Source organism: Salmo salar, unplaced genomic scaffold, assembly GCF_905237065.1.
Source record: "Salmo salar unplaced genomic scaffold, Ssal_v3.1, whole genome shotgun sequence".
Taxonomy (NCBI): domain Eukaryota; kingdom Metazoa; phylum Chordata; class Actinopteri; order Salmoniformes; family Salmonidae; genus Salmo; species Salmo salar.
Window position 1 is genome coordinate 33,857 of NW_025549378.1, and position 20,975 is coordinate 54,831.

Sequence of the window (20,975 nt, forward strand, 5' to 3'; positions counted from 1 at the left end):
TTGACATCGGAGGGATCGAGTGTAGGTTTTTTTCAGAAGGGGTGCAACTCTCGCTCTCTTGAAGACGGAAGGGACGTAGCCAGCGGTCAAGGATGAGTTGATGAGCGAGGTGAGGAAGGGGAGAAGGTCTCCGGAAATGGTCTGGAGAAGAGAGGAGGGGATAGGGTCAAGTGGGCAGGTTGTTGGGCGGCCGGCCGTCACAAGACGCGAGATTTCATCTGGAGAGAGAGGGGAGAAAGAGGTCAAAGCACAGGGTAGGGCAGTGTGAGCAGGACAAGCAGTGTCGTTTGACTTAGCAAACGAGGATCGGATATCGTCAACCTTCTTTTCAAAATGGTTGACGAAGTCATCCGCAGAGAGGGAGGAGGGGGGGGGGAGGGGGAGGAGGATTCAGGAGGGAGGAGAAGGTAGCAAAGAGCTTCCTAGGGTTAGAGGCAGATGCTTGGAATTTAGAGTGGTAGAAAGTGGCTTTAGCAGCAGAGACAGAAGAGGAGAATGTTGAGAGGAGGGAGTGAAAGGATGCCAGGTCCGCAGGGAGGCGAGTTTTCCTCCATTTCCGCTCGGCTGCCCGGAGCCCTGTTCTGTGAGCTCGTAGTGAGTCGTCGAGCCACGGAGCAGGAGGGGAGGACCGAGCCGGCCTGGAGGATAGGGGACAGAGAAAATCAAAGGATGCAGAAAGGGAGGAGAGGAGGGTTGAGGAGGCAGAATCAGGAGATTGTTGGAGAAGGTTTGAGCAGAGGGAAGAGATGATAGGATGGAAGAGGAGAGAGTAGCGGGAGAGAGAGAGCGAAGGTTTGGACGGCGCAATACCATCCGAGTAGGGGCAGAGTGAGAAGTGTTGGATGAGAGCAAGAGGGAAAAGGATACAAGGTAGTGGTCGGAGATTTGGAGGGGAGTTGCAATGAGATTAGTGGAAGAACAGCATCTAGTAAAGATGAGGTCAAGCGTATTGCCTGCCTTGTGAGTAGGGGGGGAAGGTGAGAGGGTGAGGTCAAAAGAGGAGAGGAGTGGAAAGAAGGAGGCAGAGAGGAATGAGTCAAAGGTAGACGTGGGGAGGTTAAAGTCACCCAGAACTGTGAGAGGTGAGCCATCCTCAGGAAAGGAACTTATCAAGGCGTCAAGCTCATTGATGAACTCTCCAAGGGAACCTGGAGGGCGATAAATGATAAGGATGTTAAGATTACATTATAAGCATTACTCATCTCATATGTATATACTGTATTCTATTCTTGCCGCTGGGTCATTGCTCATCCATATTTTTATATGTGTATATATTCTTATTCCATTCCTTTACTTAGATTTGTGTGTATTAGGTAGTTGTTGTGGAATTGTTATATTACTTGTTAGATATTGCTGCACTGTCGCAACTAAAAGCACAAGCATTTTGCTACACTCGCATTAACATCTGCTAACCATGTGTATGCGTTTGATTTGATGTGTACCTTTTCAAAATATATGCTTATGTATCTGTACTAAGGCAAACATATCTTAAAACCAGTTTTTTCTTTGTCATTATGCGGTATTATGTGAAGATTGATGAGGGGGAAAAAACGATTTAAATCCTTTTTAGAATAAGTCTGTAACGTAACAAAATGTGGAAAAAGTCAAGGGGTCTGCATACTTTCCAATGCACTATATATAGTGTATTTGTATTTATTATAGATCTCCATTAGTTCCTATCAAGGCAGCAGCTACTCTTCCTGGGGTTTATTATGGATCCCCATTAGTTCCTGCCAAGGCAGCAGCTACTCTTCCTGGGGTTTATTATGGATCCCCATTAGTTCCTGCCAAGGCAGCAGCTACCCTTCCTGGGGTTTATTATGGATCCCCATTAGTTGCTGCCAAGGCAGCAGCTACTCTTCCTGGGGTTTATTATGGATCCCCATTAGTTCCTGCCAAGGCAGCAGCTACTCTTCCTGGGGTTTATTATGGATCCCAGTTAGTTGCTGCCAAGGAAGCAGCTACTCTTCCTGGGGTTTATTATGGATCCCCATTAGTTCCTGCCAGGGCAGCAGCTACTCTTCCTGGGGTTTATTATGGATCCCCATTAGTTGCTGCCAAGGCAGCGGCTACTCTTCCTGGGGTTTATTATGGATTCCCATTAGTTGCTGCCAAGGAAGCAGCTACTCTTCCTGGGGTTTATTATGGATCCCCATTAGTTCCTGCCAAGGCAGCAGCTACTCTTCCTGGGGTTTATTATGGATCCCCATTAGTTCTTGCCAAGGCAGCAGCTACTCTTCCTGGGGTTTATTATGGATCCCCATTAGTTGCTGCCAAGGAAGCGGCTACTCTTCCTGGGGTTTATTATGGATCCCCATTAGTTCCTGCCAAGGCAGCAGCTACTCTTCCTGGGGTTTATTATGGATCCCCATTAGTTCCTGCCAAGGCAGCGGCTACTCTTCCTGGGGTTTATTATGGATCCCCATTAGTTCCTGCCAAGGCAGCAGCTACTCTTCCTGGGGTTTATTATGGATCCCCATTAGTTGCTGCCAAGGCAGCAACTACGCTTCCTGGGGTCCAGCAAATTTCAGGCAGTTTATACAATTTCAAAAACATTACCACAAAATCCATTATGTACATGTGTGTATAGTGCATATGCTAACGAGTGTGTGTGTATGCATGTGTCTGTGCCTATGTTTGTGTTGCTTCACAGTCCCCACTGTTCCATATGGTGTTTGTTTTTCTGTTTTTTAAATCTAATTTTACTGCTTCCATTAGTTACTTGATGTGGAATGTAGTCATGGCTCTATTTAGTACTGTGTGCCTTCCATAGTCTGTTCTGGACTTGGGGACTGTGAAGAGACCTCTTGTGGCAAGTCGTGTGGGGTATACATGGGTGTCCGAGCTGTGAGCCAGTACTTCAAACAGACAGCTCGGCGCATTCAACATGTCAATACCTCTCATAAATACAAGCAGTGACAAAGTCAATCTCTCCTCCACTTTGAGCCAGGAGAGATTGACATGCATATTAGTAATATTAGCTCTCTGTGTACATCCAAGGGCCAGCCATGCTGCCCTGTTCTGAACGAATTGCAATTTTCCTAAGTCCTTTTTTGTGGCACCTGACCATAAGACTGAACAGTAGTCCAGGTACAACACAACTAGAGCCTGTAGGACCTGCCTTGATGATAGTGCTGTTAAAACTACTTCAGGATTGGTGGGTCCCCTGAGGGATGTTTGAGCTAACGTAGGCTAATGTGATTAGCATGAGGTTGTAATTAACAAGAACATTTCCCAGGACACAGACATATCTGATATTGGCAGAAAGCTTAAATTCTTGTTAATCTAACTGCGCTGTCCAATTTACAGAAGCTATTACAGTGAAATAATACCATGCTATTGTTTGAGAAGACTGCACAGTTTTGAACATAGTTATTAATAAACACATTAGGCACATTTGGGCAGTCTTGATACAAAATTTCAACATATGCAATGGTTCATTGGATCAGACTAAAACTTTGCACATACACTGCTGCCATCTAGTGGGCAATATCTAAATTGCGCCTGGGCTGGAATAATACATTATGGCCTTTCTCTTGCATTTCAAAGATGACGGTACCAAAAAAATACAAAAAAATGTTGTTTTTTTCTTTGTATTATCTTTTACCAGATCTAATGTGTTATATTCTCCTACATTCCTTTCACATTTCCACAAACTTCAGTGTTTCCTTTCAAATGGTACCAAGAGTATGCATATCCTTGCTTCATTTTAGGCTAAAATTTAAAAAGGGGCGGATCCTTAAGAGGTTTTAATCATACACCTCATATCCTTGTCAAAGGGGAAAAGTTGTTTTTAGTTAGGTGATAGAAAATATAACATGTAGGGAAATACACAAACATTCTGAAAGTGGTTAAATATTTATTTCAAGAAAAATACACAATCGTAATATTTTTAAAAATATATATATTTATTGAGATTGTTCCCAGTAATCAACATACACAGTAGATAGGCTACAGAATACAGGATGAAAAAGGTAATGAAAAAACAAATATTTTCTTATAAGGGAAGAACGTTTTTATCCCAAAACTACAACAAACTAACTGATACAATTTAAAATAATAGTTTTATGGCAGAAAATGAGTGGCGCCAGGCAGCTGTACAGATACCCAATGTCACCTTTTATGCCTTTCCCTAACCTTAACCCAAACCTCAGTGAAACTATACCTGAACTTAACCTTAACCTAACATTAACCATAATCAATTAATTTCAAGCACTATGCCTAAATTACGTTTTTCTTCTGCCGGTCGAATATCCACTTCCAAGTCCTATTCATTGGGACGAATTTCAGCATAGTTTTTAACGATGGAAGAGAAGCGAATGACTTTGACCTCATTGGTTTTGGTCTTCTTGTCATCCCACTGGTACTCTGGAGACAACAGCTTGCTGGGCTTGTTGTAAAGCAGGTACCTGTTGAGGTGACTCTCCTCCTGCCAGGCAGCCTCGATGGAATTCCTCGCGTCCTCTTCAAGCTGGTTCCGACATACCTTTGTTAGTGTGTACACATCCTCCACGGACCCTCCGAACACAGCCCCGGCGTAGTAGTAGTCTCCCTCATCCATGGGGATGTAGGCTGTCGAGGCTGGGCGCCGTTCGGATGTGAAGTGGTCACGGGTCTGCTGGTAAAACCATGGGTGAATCACAGCAACCAGCCTGCCCAGAGACTCGGCCCCCCAGCGAGCGTGGAACTTGCTGTCCACGTCCAGACAGAAGATGTAGTCGGCCTCCCTGCTGATCTGACGTTCGATGGCTGTCTGGATGATCTCCATCCTCCGGGCTGATATCTCCTGCCAGCGGTTTGAACCTGGGACCTGGATCACACTCAAATGTCTCCCCTGGGACAGGTTCACTGATGGAACATCATCGGGACGATCAGTGAAAACGTAGTAGCGCACGTTGAAGTCGACCATGAAGTGCTTCTCTGCTGTCTCCAGGAAATCTTGGAGAAAGCGGACGTATCTGTCAGAATTTAAAGACACACAGGTAACTGACAAAATATAGGAAACATCAACATAAAGGGTACTTAATAAGAGAGTTGGGCCACCACCAGCAGCCTTGGGCCACCACGAGCCACCTTGGGCCACCACGAGCAACCTTGGGCCACCACCACCAGCCACCTTGGGCCCCACCAGCAACCTTGGGCCACCACGAGCCACCTTTGGCCACCACCAGCCACCTTTGACCACCACCAGCCACCTTGGGCCACCACCACCAGCAACCTTGGGCCACCACCAGCAACCTTGGGCCACCACGAGCCACCTTTGGCCACCACCAGCCACCTTTGGCCACAACCAGCCACATTGGGCCGCCACAACCAGCCACCTGGGGCCGCCACCACCAGCCACCTGGGGCCACCACCAGCCACCTGGGGCCACCACCAGCCACCAACAGCCACCAGAACAGCTCTAATGCACCTTGGCAAAGATTCTACAAGTGTCTGAAACTCTATCGGAGGGATAATTTGGTGTTTTGTTGATGGTGGTGGAAACACTATCTCAGGCTCATTTGGATTGAGATCTGGTGACTGGCATATGGTTTACATCGTTTTCATGCTCATCAAACCATTAGATGACCACTTGTGCCCTGTAAATTGTTGATCTGGGGGCATAGCCATGGTAGCAAAAAGAATGACTGAAATAATGGTCAGCCCAGCCTTTTTATACATGACCGTTAGCATAATGGGATGTTCATTGCTTAATTAACTCAGAAACCACACCTGTGTGGAAGCACCTACATTCAATATACTTTGTATCCCTCATTTACTAGTGTTTTCCACTATTTTGTCAGTTACCTGTACATAACATAAGGGTTTAAGGTGCCTTGCTCAAGTGCACAATGGCAGTATCAGGCTCCTGCGATTCTGATGCCAGAAACCCTCTGTAACTGTATGGTCATTCTCATAGGACTGTATAGGACCTACTTAACCGTTTCTGAACAGAAATTACAGTCTACCAGGAAATAAACAAAGTACAGTTATTCAAATCTTAGCCAAGCTGTGAATCATGACATCATGATATTGTATTACCTGCCATGTGACATTAGCTGGTTAGGTCCTCATACACTGAGTGGTTTTTTGTTGTCTTGCCCATTCACCATCGGAATGGCACACATACACAATCCATGTCTCAATTGTGTCGAGGCTTAACAATCCTTCTTTAACCTGTCTCCTCCCCTTCGTCTACACTGATTGAAGTGGATTTAACAAGTGACATCAATAAGGGATCATAGCTTTCACCTGGATCACCTAGTCAATCTGTTATGGAGAAAGCACGTGTTCATAATGTTTGTACACTCAGTGTAGTTTCAATGTTGTAAAAATAATGATAGTTTAACTTCCCTTTTGAATATTTGGGAAAAGTTGTAGGCTACTCACTTTCCAACGGCAAACACTGTGGTTGCTATGGTGAGGTTCATGGACTTGTAGATTATGTCAACGAGGTCAGGGTCAAAGGTTCCTTCCCAGACGATGGGTGCCAACCATGGGGTGACTGCCACCACATCAGTACGACTAAAGAAACAGAACAAGATCAAGCCTGACTGTGTGGTACTGATTATGATCTCAATGTTTACAGATATACAGATCAAACCTGACTGTGTGGTTCTGATTATGATCTCAATGTTTACAGATATTCAGATCAAGCCTGACTGTGTTGTACTGATTATGATCTCAATGTTTACAGATATACAGATCAAGCCTGACTGTGTTGTACTGATTATGATCTCAATGTTTACAGATATACAGATCAAGCTGGAATGTGTTGTACTGATTATGATCTCAATGTTTACAGATATTCAGATCAAGCTGGAATGTGTTGTACTGATTATGATCTCAATGTTTACAGATATACAGATCAAGCTGGAATGTGTTGTACTGATTATGATCTCAATAGTTTTGCAAATAAAGGTCCTTGAAAAGATGTGTGGTATACTAGGCTACACGCTGATGTGGAAGTTAACAATGATAAGTAACTAACATAAGGTAACAACACTACTCACCCCACCAAGACACTGGGCTGCTTGTACAATAGCCTTGGAGAACAAAACGTAATTCAGTAGTTAATGAAGATATGGGCTGATGTTATTGCTCTCTCAAAAAAAGGTGCTAGTACCAAAAAGGGGTTTTAACTTCACTGTAAGGGAAACCTTTTTTGGGCTGTGGAGAACCTTTTTATTCTTTCTTTGGATAATAATTCATTAAAAAATGCTATAATAGGATAGTAGTTCATTTTTTTTATTTTATTTTGTTTCACCTTTATTTAACCAGGTAGGCAAGTTGAGAACAAGTTCTCATTTACAATTGCGACCTGGCCAAGATAAAGCAAAGCAGTTCGACAACATACAACAACACAGAGTTACACATGGAGTAAAACAAACATACAGTCAATAATACAGTAGGAAAATAAGTCTATATACAATGTGAGAAAATGAGGTGAGATAAGGGAGGTAAAGGCAAAAAAGGCCATGGTGGCAAAGTAAATACAATATAGCAAGTAAAACACTGGAATGGTAGATTTGTAGTAGAAGAAAGTGCAAAGTAGAAATATAAATAATTGGGTGCAAAGGAGCAAAATAAAATAAATAAAATAAATAATTACAGTAGGGGAAGGGGTAGTTGTTTGGGCTAAATTATAGATGGGCTATGTACAGGTTCAGTGATCTGTGAGCTGCTCTGACAGCTGGTGCTTAAAGCCAGTGAGGGAGATAAGTGTTTCCAGTTTCAGAGATTTTTGTAGTTCGTTCCAGTCAACCCAGTCTAATCTAGGTTGCTTTTAAAAAAAATGTATAAGGGTGGTTGCGATAATAACATTTGTATAATTTCCGTGTAGTTTTTTAATCCACGTGGTTTCACCCTTGGATGTAAACATGAGGTTTGTGGAGAACTGATTTGGGGGGTTGGTAATTAGGTAGTGGTGTGTTCTCCAGAGGCTGTGAGATTTAGTTACGTTAAGACCCTTTAAGTTAGAGTGATTGAGGTTTGTAAAGTTAACATGAGCACTCAACCCACTGCGCCTTGGTCCGTTTCATACGACGACCGTTACACCTGCATCGAAATCGCTAAGCAGTTTATTTTGAAGCAGTGTGCCGATGCTTGTATCGCTTTATCGTAAACATGTGTTCAATGACGTCCAAAGCTTCGAAAACAACCACCTGATTGGTTTGGTATTGGTTTTGGTGGAAGACAAAAAGTCTACACTACGGCGTGTGCCACGTCATTTATAATCATTTGACGATTAAACGATGAAATGTTTGTGGAGGACTGACATGGGGTTGGTAACTTTTGAATTAGTAATTCATTTGATTAATATTACGGTGTTTTCTATTCCATGAAAAATGAAAAAACCTCTGGGTTTCTGTTAGGATGGAACGGAAAATGTGGCGCTGTACAACGTGACGGTCGGCAGTACAGTACTGGGCTATTTAGCTAAAGAAACCCTGTGTAGTGCGGACAGGAGACCGGGGTTCAATTCCCTGACGGGGAAGAAGGAGTAGGATGTCCTTGTAAATAATCATTTGTTCTTAACTGATTCCATATGTGTTATTTCATAGTTGTGATGTCTTCACTATTATTCTACAATGTAGAAAATAGTAAAAATAAAGAAAAATCCTGGAATGAGTAGGTGTGTCCAAACTGGTACTCTACGTAACTCAACATTTGTATTATGTATCTCGACAGAATAGACAGATCAGAGCAAATGGCTGTCACACTATCTAATGTCACATAAGACAATTTTTTTATTTTTTTTATTTAACCTTTATTTAACTGGGCAAGTCAGTTAAGAACAAATTGTTATTTACAATAACAGCCTAGGAACAGCCTAGGAACTGCCTTGTTCAGGGGCAGAATGACTAAACTTTACATTGTCAGCTCAGGGATTAGATCTAGCAACATTTTCGGTTACTGGCCCAACGCTCTAACCACTACCTGTCGCCACAAAATGTATGTATCTTTCCAAGATTGACGAAGTGTAACATGAAAAAGGAATTTGAAGTAAATGGCAACCAAAGTCAAAGTCAAAGTCATTGTGGAAAAAGAGGATCTTAACAGTGACCTCCAGGCTCTTCCACATCAGGGAACACATAAATATGGAGAGGTTGAAAATGTCAGTGAAGATACTTGCCAGCTGGTCAGCGCATGCTCTGAGTACATGTCGTGGTTATCCATCCCGGTCCTGCAGCCTTGTGAATGTTAACCTGTTTAAAGGTCTTACTCACATTGGCTATGGAGAGTGTAATCACACAGTTGTCCGTAACAGCTGGTGCTCTCATTCATGGTTCAGTGTTGCTTGCCTCGAAGCGAGCATAGAAGGCATTTAGCTTGGTTGTTAGGCTCGCGTCACTGGTGCAGCTTGCGTCTGGGTTTCCCTTTGTAATCCGTAATAGTTTCCAAGCCCTGACACATCTGACGAGCAACAGAGCCGGTGTAGTACGATTCAATCTTAATCCTGTATTGATGCTTTGCCTGTTTGATGGTTCGTCTGAGGGCTTTGTGAGATTTACGGATTAGTGTCCCACTCTTTGAAAGCAGTAGCTCTAGCCTTTAGCTTACTGCAGATGTTGCCTTTAATCCATGACTGTTGTTTAGGATATGTACGTACGGTCACTGTGGGGACGACGTTGTCGATGCATAATCCAATCAGTGCAAAACAGTCCTGAAACTTACTGTTTGCTATGGACAACTTCCGTATCGCTGGTACATCCTGTTTGAGTTTTTGCTTATAAACAGAAATTAAGAGGATGGTGTTATGGCCAAATTTGCCAAATGCAAGGTGAGGAAGAGCTTTGTATGTGTCTCTGTGTGTAGAATAGCAGTGATCTAGAGGTTTTTTTGCATGTTGTCTGTTGATAAATGGATTTTGTCTGCTTGAGATTGGAGTCTGCGGTTTGATGGCTGGTCTGGTGGAATATTTAACTGTTTGTCTGTGTCCTTGTGTTTGGGGAGGGGAAGGGGTTGGGTCTGGGTTGGCAGTTAAATGTGCAAGAGATTTTCATCCATGTGGATAAAAAAAACTACATTAAAATTCCACTAATTGTTTTGTTCTAGAAATTGTTGCTGATGTACTCAGAGCCAGATTCATTGCGGTGAAGAAACTAACGCCCATGGGCGTGGCGTAGAGTTTGGCCAGGAGCATGGAGTTTGGGTTGCCAGCCAAATGGTGAATGATGGGACAGTAAAATACTGATACACACCTTTCTGGAGAGACGATGTTCTGTACTCTGCTCCTGAATATGGGCTTACTCAGGCTGTATGAGTAGAAAGACATAGTACAATGATTAATGACAGCTATGGCTGTACAGTATACATAATACACATACAGTATCTGTGTAGCTCTTAGTGATGGGCACCGATATGGAAACTCTATATCGATGTCAGTTGCATTTTTTTCAAACTGATATCAATGTCATATCGATTTTATGAAGTCCAGACAACTGCATGCTGATTTCCCATTAGGACAACTGGGAATTTTCTGTCGGCATAACTTTATTTCAACAAACATAATTGTTAATGGATAGTTCATGGATAGCCTACTCACAGACACAATGAGAGAACCAATACATGATGGTTTAACCTTAATACACATTGGAAACTGTTGAGCATGAAAAACCCAGCAACGTTGCAATTCTTGACACAAACCGGTGAGCCTCTCACCTACTACCAAACCCCGTTCAAAGACACTTAAATCTTTTGTTTTTTCCATTCACCCTTTGAATGGCACACATATGCAATCCATGTCTCAATTCTCTCGAGTCATAAATCCTTCTTTAACCTGTCTCCTCCCTTTCATCTACACTGATTGAAGTGGATGTAGTAAGTGACATCAGTAAGGGATCATAGCTTTCACCTGGATTCACCTGTCAGTTTATGTCATGGAAAGACAGTGTCCTTAATGTTTTGTACACTCAGTGAGTAAACGCAGCATGTAAAGTGTTGGTCCCATGTTTCATGAGCTGAAATAAAACATCTCAGAAATGTTATTTCTCTCAAATGTTGTGTAAAAATGTGTTTACATCCCTGTTGGTGAGCATTTCTCATTTGCCAAGATATCCATCCACCTGACAGGTGTGTCATATCAAGAAGCTGATTAAAGATCATTACACAGGTGCACCTTCTGCTGGGGACAATAAAAGGCCACTCTAAAATGTGTAGTTTTGTCACACAACACAATGCTACAGATGTCTCATGTTTTGAGGGAGTGTGCAATTGGCATGCTGACTCCACCAGAGCTACTGCCAGAGAATTGAATGTTCATTTCTCTAACATAAGCCGCCTCCAATGTTGTTTTAAAGAATTTGGTAGTACGTCCAACAGGCTCCAAGTGTGAGCCAAGTCAGGAAGAACTGGTACTCACTAAGCAAGTAGTGTGACGTCCGATACACACATATGGTTTTGATTAAGTATTGTAGTTTGTTAAACCATTTTTTCACAAAGTGAAAACAACCAAAACAAATGGAAAAAATACTATGGAACAAATAATCAAACCTTGATTTCACTATAGCAAACAAACTGTAAGAAAATGCCCCTTTTTTATGCATGCCATTGTGATAACAACAGACTGATCCAAATTGCTAGTTGGGTCATGGGGTTGGGATTTTCTGATGGGTCTGGGTTTGTTGGAACCAAAGCTAATGGTTGTTGGTTTGCTCTTAGTGGGACTATAATTTGTTGGTTTTATCCAGTTGAACCTCTGAACCAGTTTGAAAGCAATGGGAAGCTTGTTGATGGCCCATCAGCAGGCCGTTAAGTATGCTACGTTGAAGGCCTATGAGATGGTTTTGTTCCTCCAGGAACAGTCATGTATGCTCTCTTTCATAATAGTGTAGGGTAACAGCAACTATGAACCAATATCACAATGTGACTTGTTCACATCCTTATTGGTGCTCACCATTAGTAACTGTGTACAGTACATCTCTGTTATCCTGTCTGGGCTAGGGGGCAGTATTTTCACGGCCGGATGAAAAACGTACCCAATTTAAACAGGTTACTACTCTGGCTCAGAGACTAGAATATGCATATTATTAGTAGATTTGGATAGAAAACACTCTGAAGTTTCTTATACTGTTTGAATGGTGTCTGTGAGTATAACAGAACTCATATGGCAGGCAAAAACCTGAAAAAAAATCCAACCAGGAAGTGGATTGTAGTTTTTCAAGACTGGGCCTATTCAGTATACAGTGACTTAGGGTTCAGTTTGCACTTCCTAAGGCTTCCACTAGATGTCAACAGTCTTTAGAACGTGTTTCAGGCTTTTGCAGTCAACAGAGAGCGATCAAGACCTCCTGGAGTCTGATGACCGAGAGAATGACAGGCCACAATTACGCTCATTCACGTGAGGAGGTAGCTGTGTTCCAAAACGTTTTTCAAGACACTGGAATCGTCCGGTTGGAATATTATTGAAGTTCTAAGTTAACCTCTATGGGCTAGGCGGGACGTAATCGTCCCACCTACGTAACAGCCAGTGTGAGATTTTCAAATACCTTAAAAATCCTATTACTTCAATTTCTCAAACATATGACTATTTTACAGCATTTTAAAGACAAGACTCTCTTTAATCTAACCACACTGTCCGATTTCAAAAAGGCTTTACAACGAAAGCAAAACATTAGATTATGTCAGCAGAGTACCCAGCCAGAAATAATCAGACACCCATTTTTCAAGCAAGCATTTAATGTCACAAAAACCCAGAAGACAGCTAAATGCAGCACTAACCTTTGATGATCTTCATCAGATGACAACCCTAGGACATTATGTTATACAATACATGCATGTTTTGTTCAATCAAGTTCATATTTATATCAAAAAACAGCTTTTTACATTAGCATGTGACGTTCAGAACTAGCATACCCCCCGCAAACTTCCGGGGAATTTACTAACAATTTACTAAATTACTCACGATAAACGTTCACAAAAAGCATAACAATTATTTTAAGTATTATAGATACAGAACTCCTCTATGCACTCGATATGTCCGATTTTGAAATAGCTTTTTGGTGAAAGCACATTTTGCAATATTCTAAGTACATAGCCCAGCCATCACGGGCTAGCTATTTAGACACCCGGTAAGTTTAGCCTTCACCAAAATCAGATTTACTATTACAAAAGTTTGATTACCTTTTGTTGTCTTCGTCAGAATGCACTCCCAGGACTTCTACTTCAATAGCAAATGTTGGTTTGGTCCAAAATAATCCATCGTTATATCCGAATAGCGGCGTTTTGTTCGTGCGTTCCAGAAACTATCCGAAATGGTAAATCAGGGTCGTGCGCATGGCGCATTTCGTGACAAAAAAATTATAAATATTCCATTACCGTACTTCGAAGCATGTCAACCGCTGTTTAAAATCAATTTTTATGCAATTTATCTCGTAAAAAGCGATAATATTCCGACCGGGAATCTCCTTTTCGGCAAACAGAGGAAAAAACACAAAGACGGGGCGGCCAGTGCACGCGCCTAAGCCCACAGTCCCTTGATCGGCCACTTGAGAAAGGCGATAATGTGTTTCAGCCTGGGGCTGGAATGACGACATTCAGGTTTTTCCCGGGCTCTGAGAGCCTATTGGAGCCGTGGGAAGTGTCACGTTACCGCAGAGATCCTTTGTAATGGAATGAGATGTCAAAGAAAGACAATAAATGGTCAGACAGGCCACTTCCTGTGAAGGAATCTCTCAGGTTTTGACCTGCCATTTGAGTTCTGTTATACTCACAGACACCATTCAAACAGTTTTAGAAACTTTGGAGTGTTTTCTATCCAAAGCCAATAATTATATGCATATTCTAGTTACTGGGCAGGAGTAGTAACCAGATTAAATCGGGTAAGTTTTTTTATCCAGCCGTGTCAATACTGCCCCCTAGCCCTAACAGGTTAAAAAGGCCCTAAAGATTGATGTTTTACAACGTTTGACATGTTTCAACGAACGTAAATATAACTTTTTGTCGTGAAATTTTCGGTGCGCTTCCTACATTTGGAATAGCTTACTGAACGCACAAACAACAAGGAGTTATTTGGACATAAATTATGGACTTTATCGAACAAAACAACATTTATTGTGGACCTGGGATTCCTGGAAGTGCCTTCTGATGAAGATCAAAGGTAAGTGAATATTTCTAATGCTATTTATGATTTTAAATGACTCCAAAATGGCGGGTATCTGTATAGCCTGGTGTATTTTTCTGAGCGCAGTACTCAGATTATTGCAAAGTGTGCTTTCCCCGTGAAGCCTTTTTGAAATCTGTCACAGCGGTTGCATAAAGGAGATGTTCATCTATAATTCTTTGAATAACAGTTTAATATTTTATCAACGTTTATGATAAGAATTTTTGTAAATTGCTGTGCTGATTCACAGGCAGTATTGGAGGCAAAATATTTTCTGAATGTCACGCGCCAATGCAAAATGCTGTTTTTTTATATAAATATGAACTTTATGGAACAAAACATACATGTATTGTGTAACATAATGTCCTAGGAGTGTCATCTGATGAGGATCGTCAAAGGTTAGTGCTTCATTTCACTGTGTTTTGGGTTTTATTGACACATGTCCTTGCTTGGAAAATGGCTGTGATTATTTTTGTCTATGTACTCTCCTAACATAATCTAATGTTTTGCTTTCGCTGTAAAGCCTTTTTGAAATCGGACAATGTGGTTACATCAAGGAGACGTGTATCTTTAAAATGGTTTAAAATAGTCGTATGTTTGAGAAAGCTGAATTATTACATTTTGTTGTTTTTCAATTTGCCGCCCTGATATTTCACTGGCTGTGTCCCGCAAGTGGGACGCTACCGTCCCACCTAGCCCATAGAAGTGATGTCATCTCTGAAAATGATCTAACGGGTAACATTAAGGAAATAGAAAGGAGTGTTTATTAAAAGTATCAAGTACCATGACTTGTTGCGAGAATTTCTCAGTTTATATCAAATCAAATTTATTTATATAGCCCTTCGTACATCAGCTGATATCTCCAAGTGCTGTACAGAAACCCAGCCTAAAACCCCAAACAGCAAGCAAAGCATGTGAAAGAAGCACGGTGGCTAGGAAAAACTCCCTAGGAAAAACTCCCTAGAAAGGCCAAAAACCTAGGAAGAAACCTAGAGAGGAACCAGGCTATGAGGGGTGGCCAGTCCTCTTCTGGCTGTGCAGGGTGGATATTATAACAGAACATGGTCAAGACGTTAAAATGTTCATAAATGACCAGCATGGTCAAATAATAATAATCATAGTAGTTGTCGAGGGTGCAACAAGCACGTCCGGTGAACGGGTCAGGGTTCCATAGCCGCAGGCAGAACAGTTGAAACTGGAGCAGCAGCACAGCCAGGTGGACTGGGGACAGCAAGGAGTCATCATACCAGGTAGTCCTGAGGCATGGTCCTAGGGCTCAGGTCCTCTGAGAGAAAGACAGAAAGAGAGAAAGATAGAATTAGAGAGAGCATATTTAAATTCACTCAGGACACCGGATAAGACAAGAGAAATACTCCAGATGTAACAGACTGACCCTAGCCCCCCGACACATAAACTACTGCAGCATAAATACTGGAGGCTGAGACAGGAGGGATCAGAAGACACTGTGGCCCCATCCGATGATACCCCCGGACAGGGCCAAACAGGCAGGATATAACCCCACCCACTTTGCCAAAGCACAGCCCCCACACCACTAGAGGGATGTCTCCAACCACCAACTTACCGTCCTAAGACAAGGCCGAGTATAGCCCACAACGATCTCCGCCATGGCACAACCCAAGACAGGAAGACCACGTCAGTGACTACACCCACTCAAGTGACGCACCCCTCCCATGGACGGCATGGAAGAACACCAGTAAGCCAGTGACTCAGCCCCTGTAAAAGGGTTAGAGGCAGAGAATCCCAGTGGAAAGAGGGGAACCGGCAAGGCAGAGACAGCAAGGGCGGTTCGTTGCTCCAGCCTTTCCGTTCACCTTCACACTCCTGGGCCAGACTATACTTAATCATAGGACCTACTGAAGAGATAAGTCTTCAGTAAAGACTTAAAGGTTGAGACTGAGTCTGCGTCTCTCACATTGGTAGGCAGACCATTCCATAAAAATGGAGCTCTATAGGAGAAAGCCCTACCTCCAGCCGTTTGCTTAGAAATTCTAGGGACAATTAGGAGGCCTGCGTCTTGTGACCGTAGCGTACGTGTAGGTATGTACGGCAGGACCAAATTGGAAAGATAGGTAGGAGCAAGCCCATGTAATGCTTTGTAGGTTAGCAGTAAAACCTTGAAATCAGCCCTTGCCTTAACAGGAAGCCAGTGTAGGGAGGCTAGCACTGGAGTAATATGATCAAATTTTTTGGTTCTAGTCAGGATTCTAGCAGCCGTATTTAGCACTAACTGAAGTTTATTTAGTGCTTTATCCGGGTAGCCGGAAAGTAGAGCATTGCAGTAGTCCAGCCTAGAAGTAACAAAAGCATGGATACATTTTTCTGTGTCATTTTTGGACAGAAAGTTTCTGATTTTTGCAATGTTACGTAGATGGAAAAAAGCTGTCCTTGAAACAGTCTTGATATGTTCTTCAAAAGAGAGATCAGGGTCCAGAGTAACGCCGAGGTCCTTCACAGTTTTATTTGAGACGACTGTACAACCATCCAGATTAATTGTCAGATTCAACAGAAGATCTCTTTGTTTCTTGGGACCTAGAACAAGCATCTCTGTTTTGTCCGAGTTTAAAAGTAGAAAGTTTGCAGCCATCCACTTCTTTATGTCTGAAACACAGGCTTCTAGCGAGGGCAATTTTGGGGCTTCACCATGTTTCATTGAAATGTACAGCTGTGTGTCGTCCGCATAGCAGTGAAATTTAACATTATGTTTTCGAATGACATCCCCAAGAGGTAAAATATATAGTGAAAATAATAGTGGTCCTAAAACGGAACCTTGAGGAACACCGAAATTTACAATTGATTTGTCAGAGGACAAACCATTCACAGAGACAAACTGATATCTTTCCGACAGATAAGATCTAAACCAGGCCAGAACTTGTCCATGTAGACCAATTTGGGTTTCCAATCTCTCCAAAAGAATGTGGTGATCGATGGTATCAAAAGCGGCACTAAGATCTAGGAGCACGAGGACAGATGCAGAGCCTCGGTCTGACGTCATTAAAAGGTAATTTACCACCTTCACAAGTGCAGTCTCAGTGCTATGATGGGGTCTAAAACCAGACTGAAGCGTTTCGTATACATTGTTTGTCTTCAGGAAGGCAGTGAGTTGCTGTGCAACAGCTTTTTCAGAAAAATTTGAGAGGAATGGAAGATTCGATATAGGCCGATAGTTTTTTATAATTTATGGATCAAGATTCGGCTTTTTCAAGAGAGGCTTTATTACTGCCACTTTTAGTGAGCTTGGTACACATCCGGTGGATAGAGAGCCGTTTATTATGTTCAACATAGGAGGGCCAAGCACAGGAAGCAGCTTTTTCAGTAGTTTAGTTGGAATTGGGTCCAGTATGCAGCTTGAGGGTTTGGAGGCCATGATTATTTTCATCATTGTGTCAAGAGATATAGCACTAAAACACTTTAGTATCTCCCTTGATCCTAGGTCCTGGCAGAGTTGTGTAGACTCAGGACAATGGAGCTTTGGAGGAATACCCAGATTTAAAGAGGAGTCTGTAATTTGCTTTCTAATGATCATGATCTTTTCCTCAAAGAAGTTCATAAATGTATTACTGCTGAAGTGAAAGCCATCCTCCATTTGCGAAGGCTGCTTTTTAGTTAGCTTTGCGACAGTATCAAAAAGAAATTTCGGATTGTTCTTATTTTCCTCAATTAAGTTGGAAAAATAGGATGATCGAGCAGCAGTGAGGGCTCTTCGATACTGCACGGTACTGTCTTTCCAAGCTAGTCGGAAGACTTCCAGTTTGGTGTGGCGCCATTTCCGTTCCAATTTTCTGGAAGCTTGCTTCAGAGCTCGTGTATTTTCTGTATACCAGGGAGCTAGTTTCTTATGACAGATGTTTTTAGTTTAGGGGTGCAACTGCATCTAGGGTATTGCGCAAGGTTAAATTGAGTTCCTCAGTTAGGTGGTTAACTGATTTTTGTCCTCTGACGTCCTTGGGTAGGCAGTCTGAGAATTTATAGCATGACTTTTAATGCTCCTTGGTTGGGGTCTGAGCAGATTATTTGTTGCGATTGCAAACGCAATAAAATGGTGGTCCGATAGTCCAGGATTATGAGGAAAAACATTAAGATCCACAACATTTATTCCATGGGACAAAACTAGGTCCAGAGTATGACTGTGGCAGTGAGTAGGTCCAGAGACATGTTGGACAAAACCCACTGAGTCGATGATGGCTCCGAAAGCCTTTTGGAGTGGGTCTGTGGACTTTTCCATGTGAATGTTAAAGTCACCAAAAATTTGAATATTATCTGCTGTGACTACAAGATCTGATAGGAATTCAGGGAACTCAGTGAGGAACACTGCATATGGCCCAGGAGGCCTGTAAACAGTAGCTATAAAAAGTGAGTGAGTAGGCTGCATAGATTTCATGACTAGAAGCTCAAAAGATGAAAACGTCATTGTTTTTTTTTTGGTAAATTGAAATTTGCTATCGTAAATGTTAGCAACACCTCCGCCTTTGCCGGATGCACGGGGGGTATGGTCACTAGTGTAACCAGGGGGTGAGGCCTCATTTAACACAGTAAATTCATCAGGCTTAAGCCATGTTTCAGTCAGGCCAATCACATCAAGATTATGATCAGTGATTAGTTCATTGACTATAACTGCCTTGGAAGTGAGGGATCTAACATTAAGTAACCCAATTTTGAGATGTGAGGTATCACAATCTCTTTCAATAATGGCAGGAATGGAGGAGGTCTTTATACTAGTGAGATTGCTAAAGCGAACACCGACATTTTTAATTTTGCCCAACCTAGATCGAGGCACAGACATCAACTAACCTGGTGTTCCTCTGGTCCTCATCAACTGGGATATGTATTTTGGAAGTGTCAAACCAAACCCTGTGAATAAGAATCAATCAGAAAATCCATATCACATTATAGCTTCATTAGGGTGTAATAAATTAACAGAAACTTAAGCTTACATGTTTTGCCTTTCATTGAAGTGGTTGAAGACCATATACCTTTGGGGAGAGAGGAGAGAATCAGTTCAAGTCTGTCATGAAAACATTTCAGCCCACTACGCTATGAAACCACACGCTATTACAGAGACTGACATTATGCAAGGATTTAGGAACATCATAGTTTTCCCTAAATATTGCAAATCTTTGGAAGATACTATCTTTATTAAGACCAGAATTATGCTATTTACACTTTGTAGTCAACTTTGGCCCTTGAATCAATGTTTGACTAATATTGATGCCACGGGATGATTTCAACCAGTGAAGTTGTTTTTCTGGTTCAGATCCTCTATGAGGTGGGTATTGCAAGTATACTTTAAGGTGGGACAAATTAGCACGCAAAGTACACTTAGTTGACATGAAATAGTACAAAAACACTACTTGAATTCTACTTTAAATGTAGGTGTCCCAAAGTAACACCATTTAAGTAACATTAAATACATGCATAGTATATAAAAATACAACCATGAAAAGTATACTGACATAGTACACCAAAGCTAGATAAAGTGCACCTTTAGTATACATGGGATATGCTAGCAACATTACTATTTGCAATTATCTTTCAGTGCCACTACAAATTCACCGACTGTATATAGAGAACACTCAAATAAAATCTTTCAAGTACAGTTTAAGGTGGGTAGATAAGGTGGGTATTACAAACACTTTTAGGTGGGTCAGTATACTTTACTCAGTACACTTAGTTGACATGAAATTGTACTATAACATCACTTTAATTCAACTTCAATTTATTTAGTACAGATTTAGCTGTTCCAAAATAACACCATTTACATACACACATAGCACATGCATAGTAATTACATAAAATATAGAAAAACACATACCCCAGAAGCAAGAAGATTCCAACAATGATAAGGAGAACAAACTGCTTTACATTTGAACTGAAACGCATTGTTCCTCCAATAGTGTCAGCAAATATTTAGCTTATGCTACACTAGAAGCAATGTCCAATCAAATGAAGATATCTCAAATGAAACTAGTGGATCTAATCAGCACGCCTAGTCAAATGAGGAGGAGGAGCCTCAGTCCTTTGAACTGTACCTCCATGGACATATACACACATCACCACGGTAACCCACACCCAAACCAGAAATAACCTGAAAATAGAGTCCTTTACCAACCAACCCTAACCAGTTGTACATGTAGTATCCATCCAAATAAGAAAGTAGAGTCAAATAAGGTCAAATATGACCAAATAAGGTCAAATAAGGCCTCATATTTAGCATTAATTAGGATTCCTAATGATCTACTCTTCTCGGGGACCAAACAGGAAACAACACAACAAATACATAACCTACATAATATACATAGCACTAAATTTACATTACAATGTAGTCATTTAGCAGATGCTCCCATGGATTGGCAACAAGTGTAATATTAAATAACTCTTTCACCAGTAAGTAAATCCTTGGCGAGAACTTAGGTCCTAGTTAAAGTTATTTGTTGTAAGTTAAAAAGTCAGATATCAAATGTACATTCTGTCCTTTGTTTGCAAATACAGGAATCTCTATCTGGTCATCTCTCCCTTATCCCAGTCTCAGGGGCTCTTAAAGGGGGCAGACACCCATTTAACATGAACATCACATCCCTCCTAACTTCTCAAAGACAAAAACCTTTTGGACATTTGTTCAACAGCAGTAATAATAATAATAATAGTAAATAGATGGTAAAATGTACATGAGGTACAATTTATGAGACTTGCTTTAACTCTAAAAGTATTTCGTGGTAATGGTAGAAGTTTTTAAAATGTTTTAAATAACTATTTAAAGCGAAGCAGTTTTAAGTATGTTTGGTTTTGTGTCTGCAGTATTAATGCTGGTGACTGGTTATAGTTGAAAAGGTAGGTAGATTAACATTATAGTAGTATTAGTGTCTGCAGTAGT

The 20,975-nt window shown here is 41.6% G+C and overlaps 1 protein-coding gene across 3 annotated transcripts; it reads right to left on the minus strand.

The window, feature by feature from the left end:
• Positions 1-3,893: 3,893 nt before the first annotated feature.
• On the minus strand, positions 3,894-20,019 carry LOC106591072 (globoside alpha-1,3-N-acetylgalactosaminyltransferase 1). Of its 3 annotated transcripts, XM_045713224.1 has the most exons (7): positions 19,917-20,018; positions 19,039-19,077; positions 18,896-18,955; positions 10,188-10,241; positions 6,996-7,028; positions 6,373-6,507; positions 3,894-4,958 (listed from the first exon to the last, which is right to left on the minus strand). In XM_045713224.1, the coding sequence occupies exons 1-7, from the start codon at positions 19,982-19,984 to the stop codon at positions 4,268-4,270; spliced, it is 1,080 nt and encodes a 359-aa protein (XP_045569180.1). In that variant the 5' UTR covers positions 19,985-20,018; the 3' UTR covers positions 3,894-4,267. The 3 variants fall into 3 exon arrangements, with proteins under 3 accessions (XP_045569180.1, XP_045569182.1, XP_045569181.1); XM_045713226.1 differs by lacking the exon at positions 10,188-10,241 and having other exon boundaries at positions 19,917-20,019; XM_045713225.1 differs by lacking the exon at positions 6,996-7,028 and having other exon boundaries at positions 19,917-20,019.
• Positions 20,020-20,975: the final 956 nt, after the last annotated feature.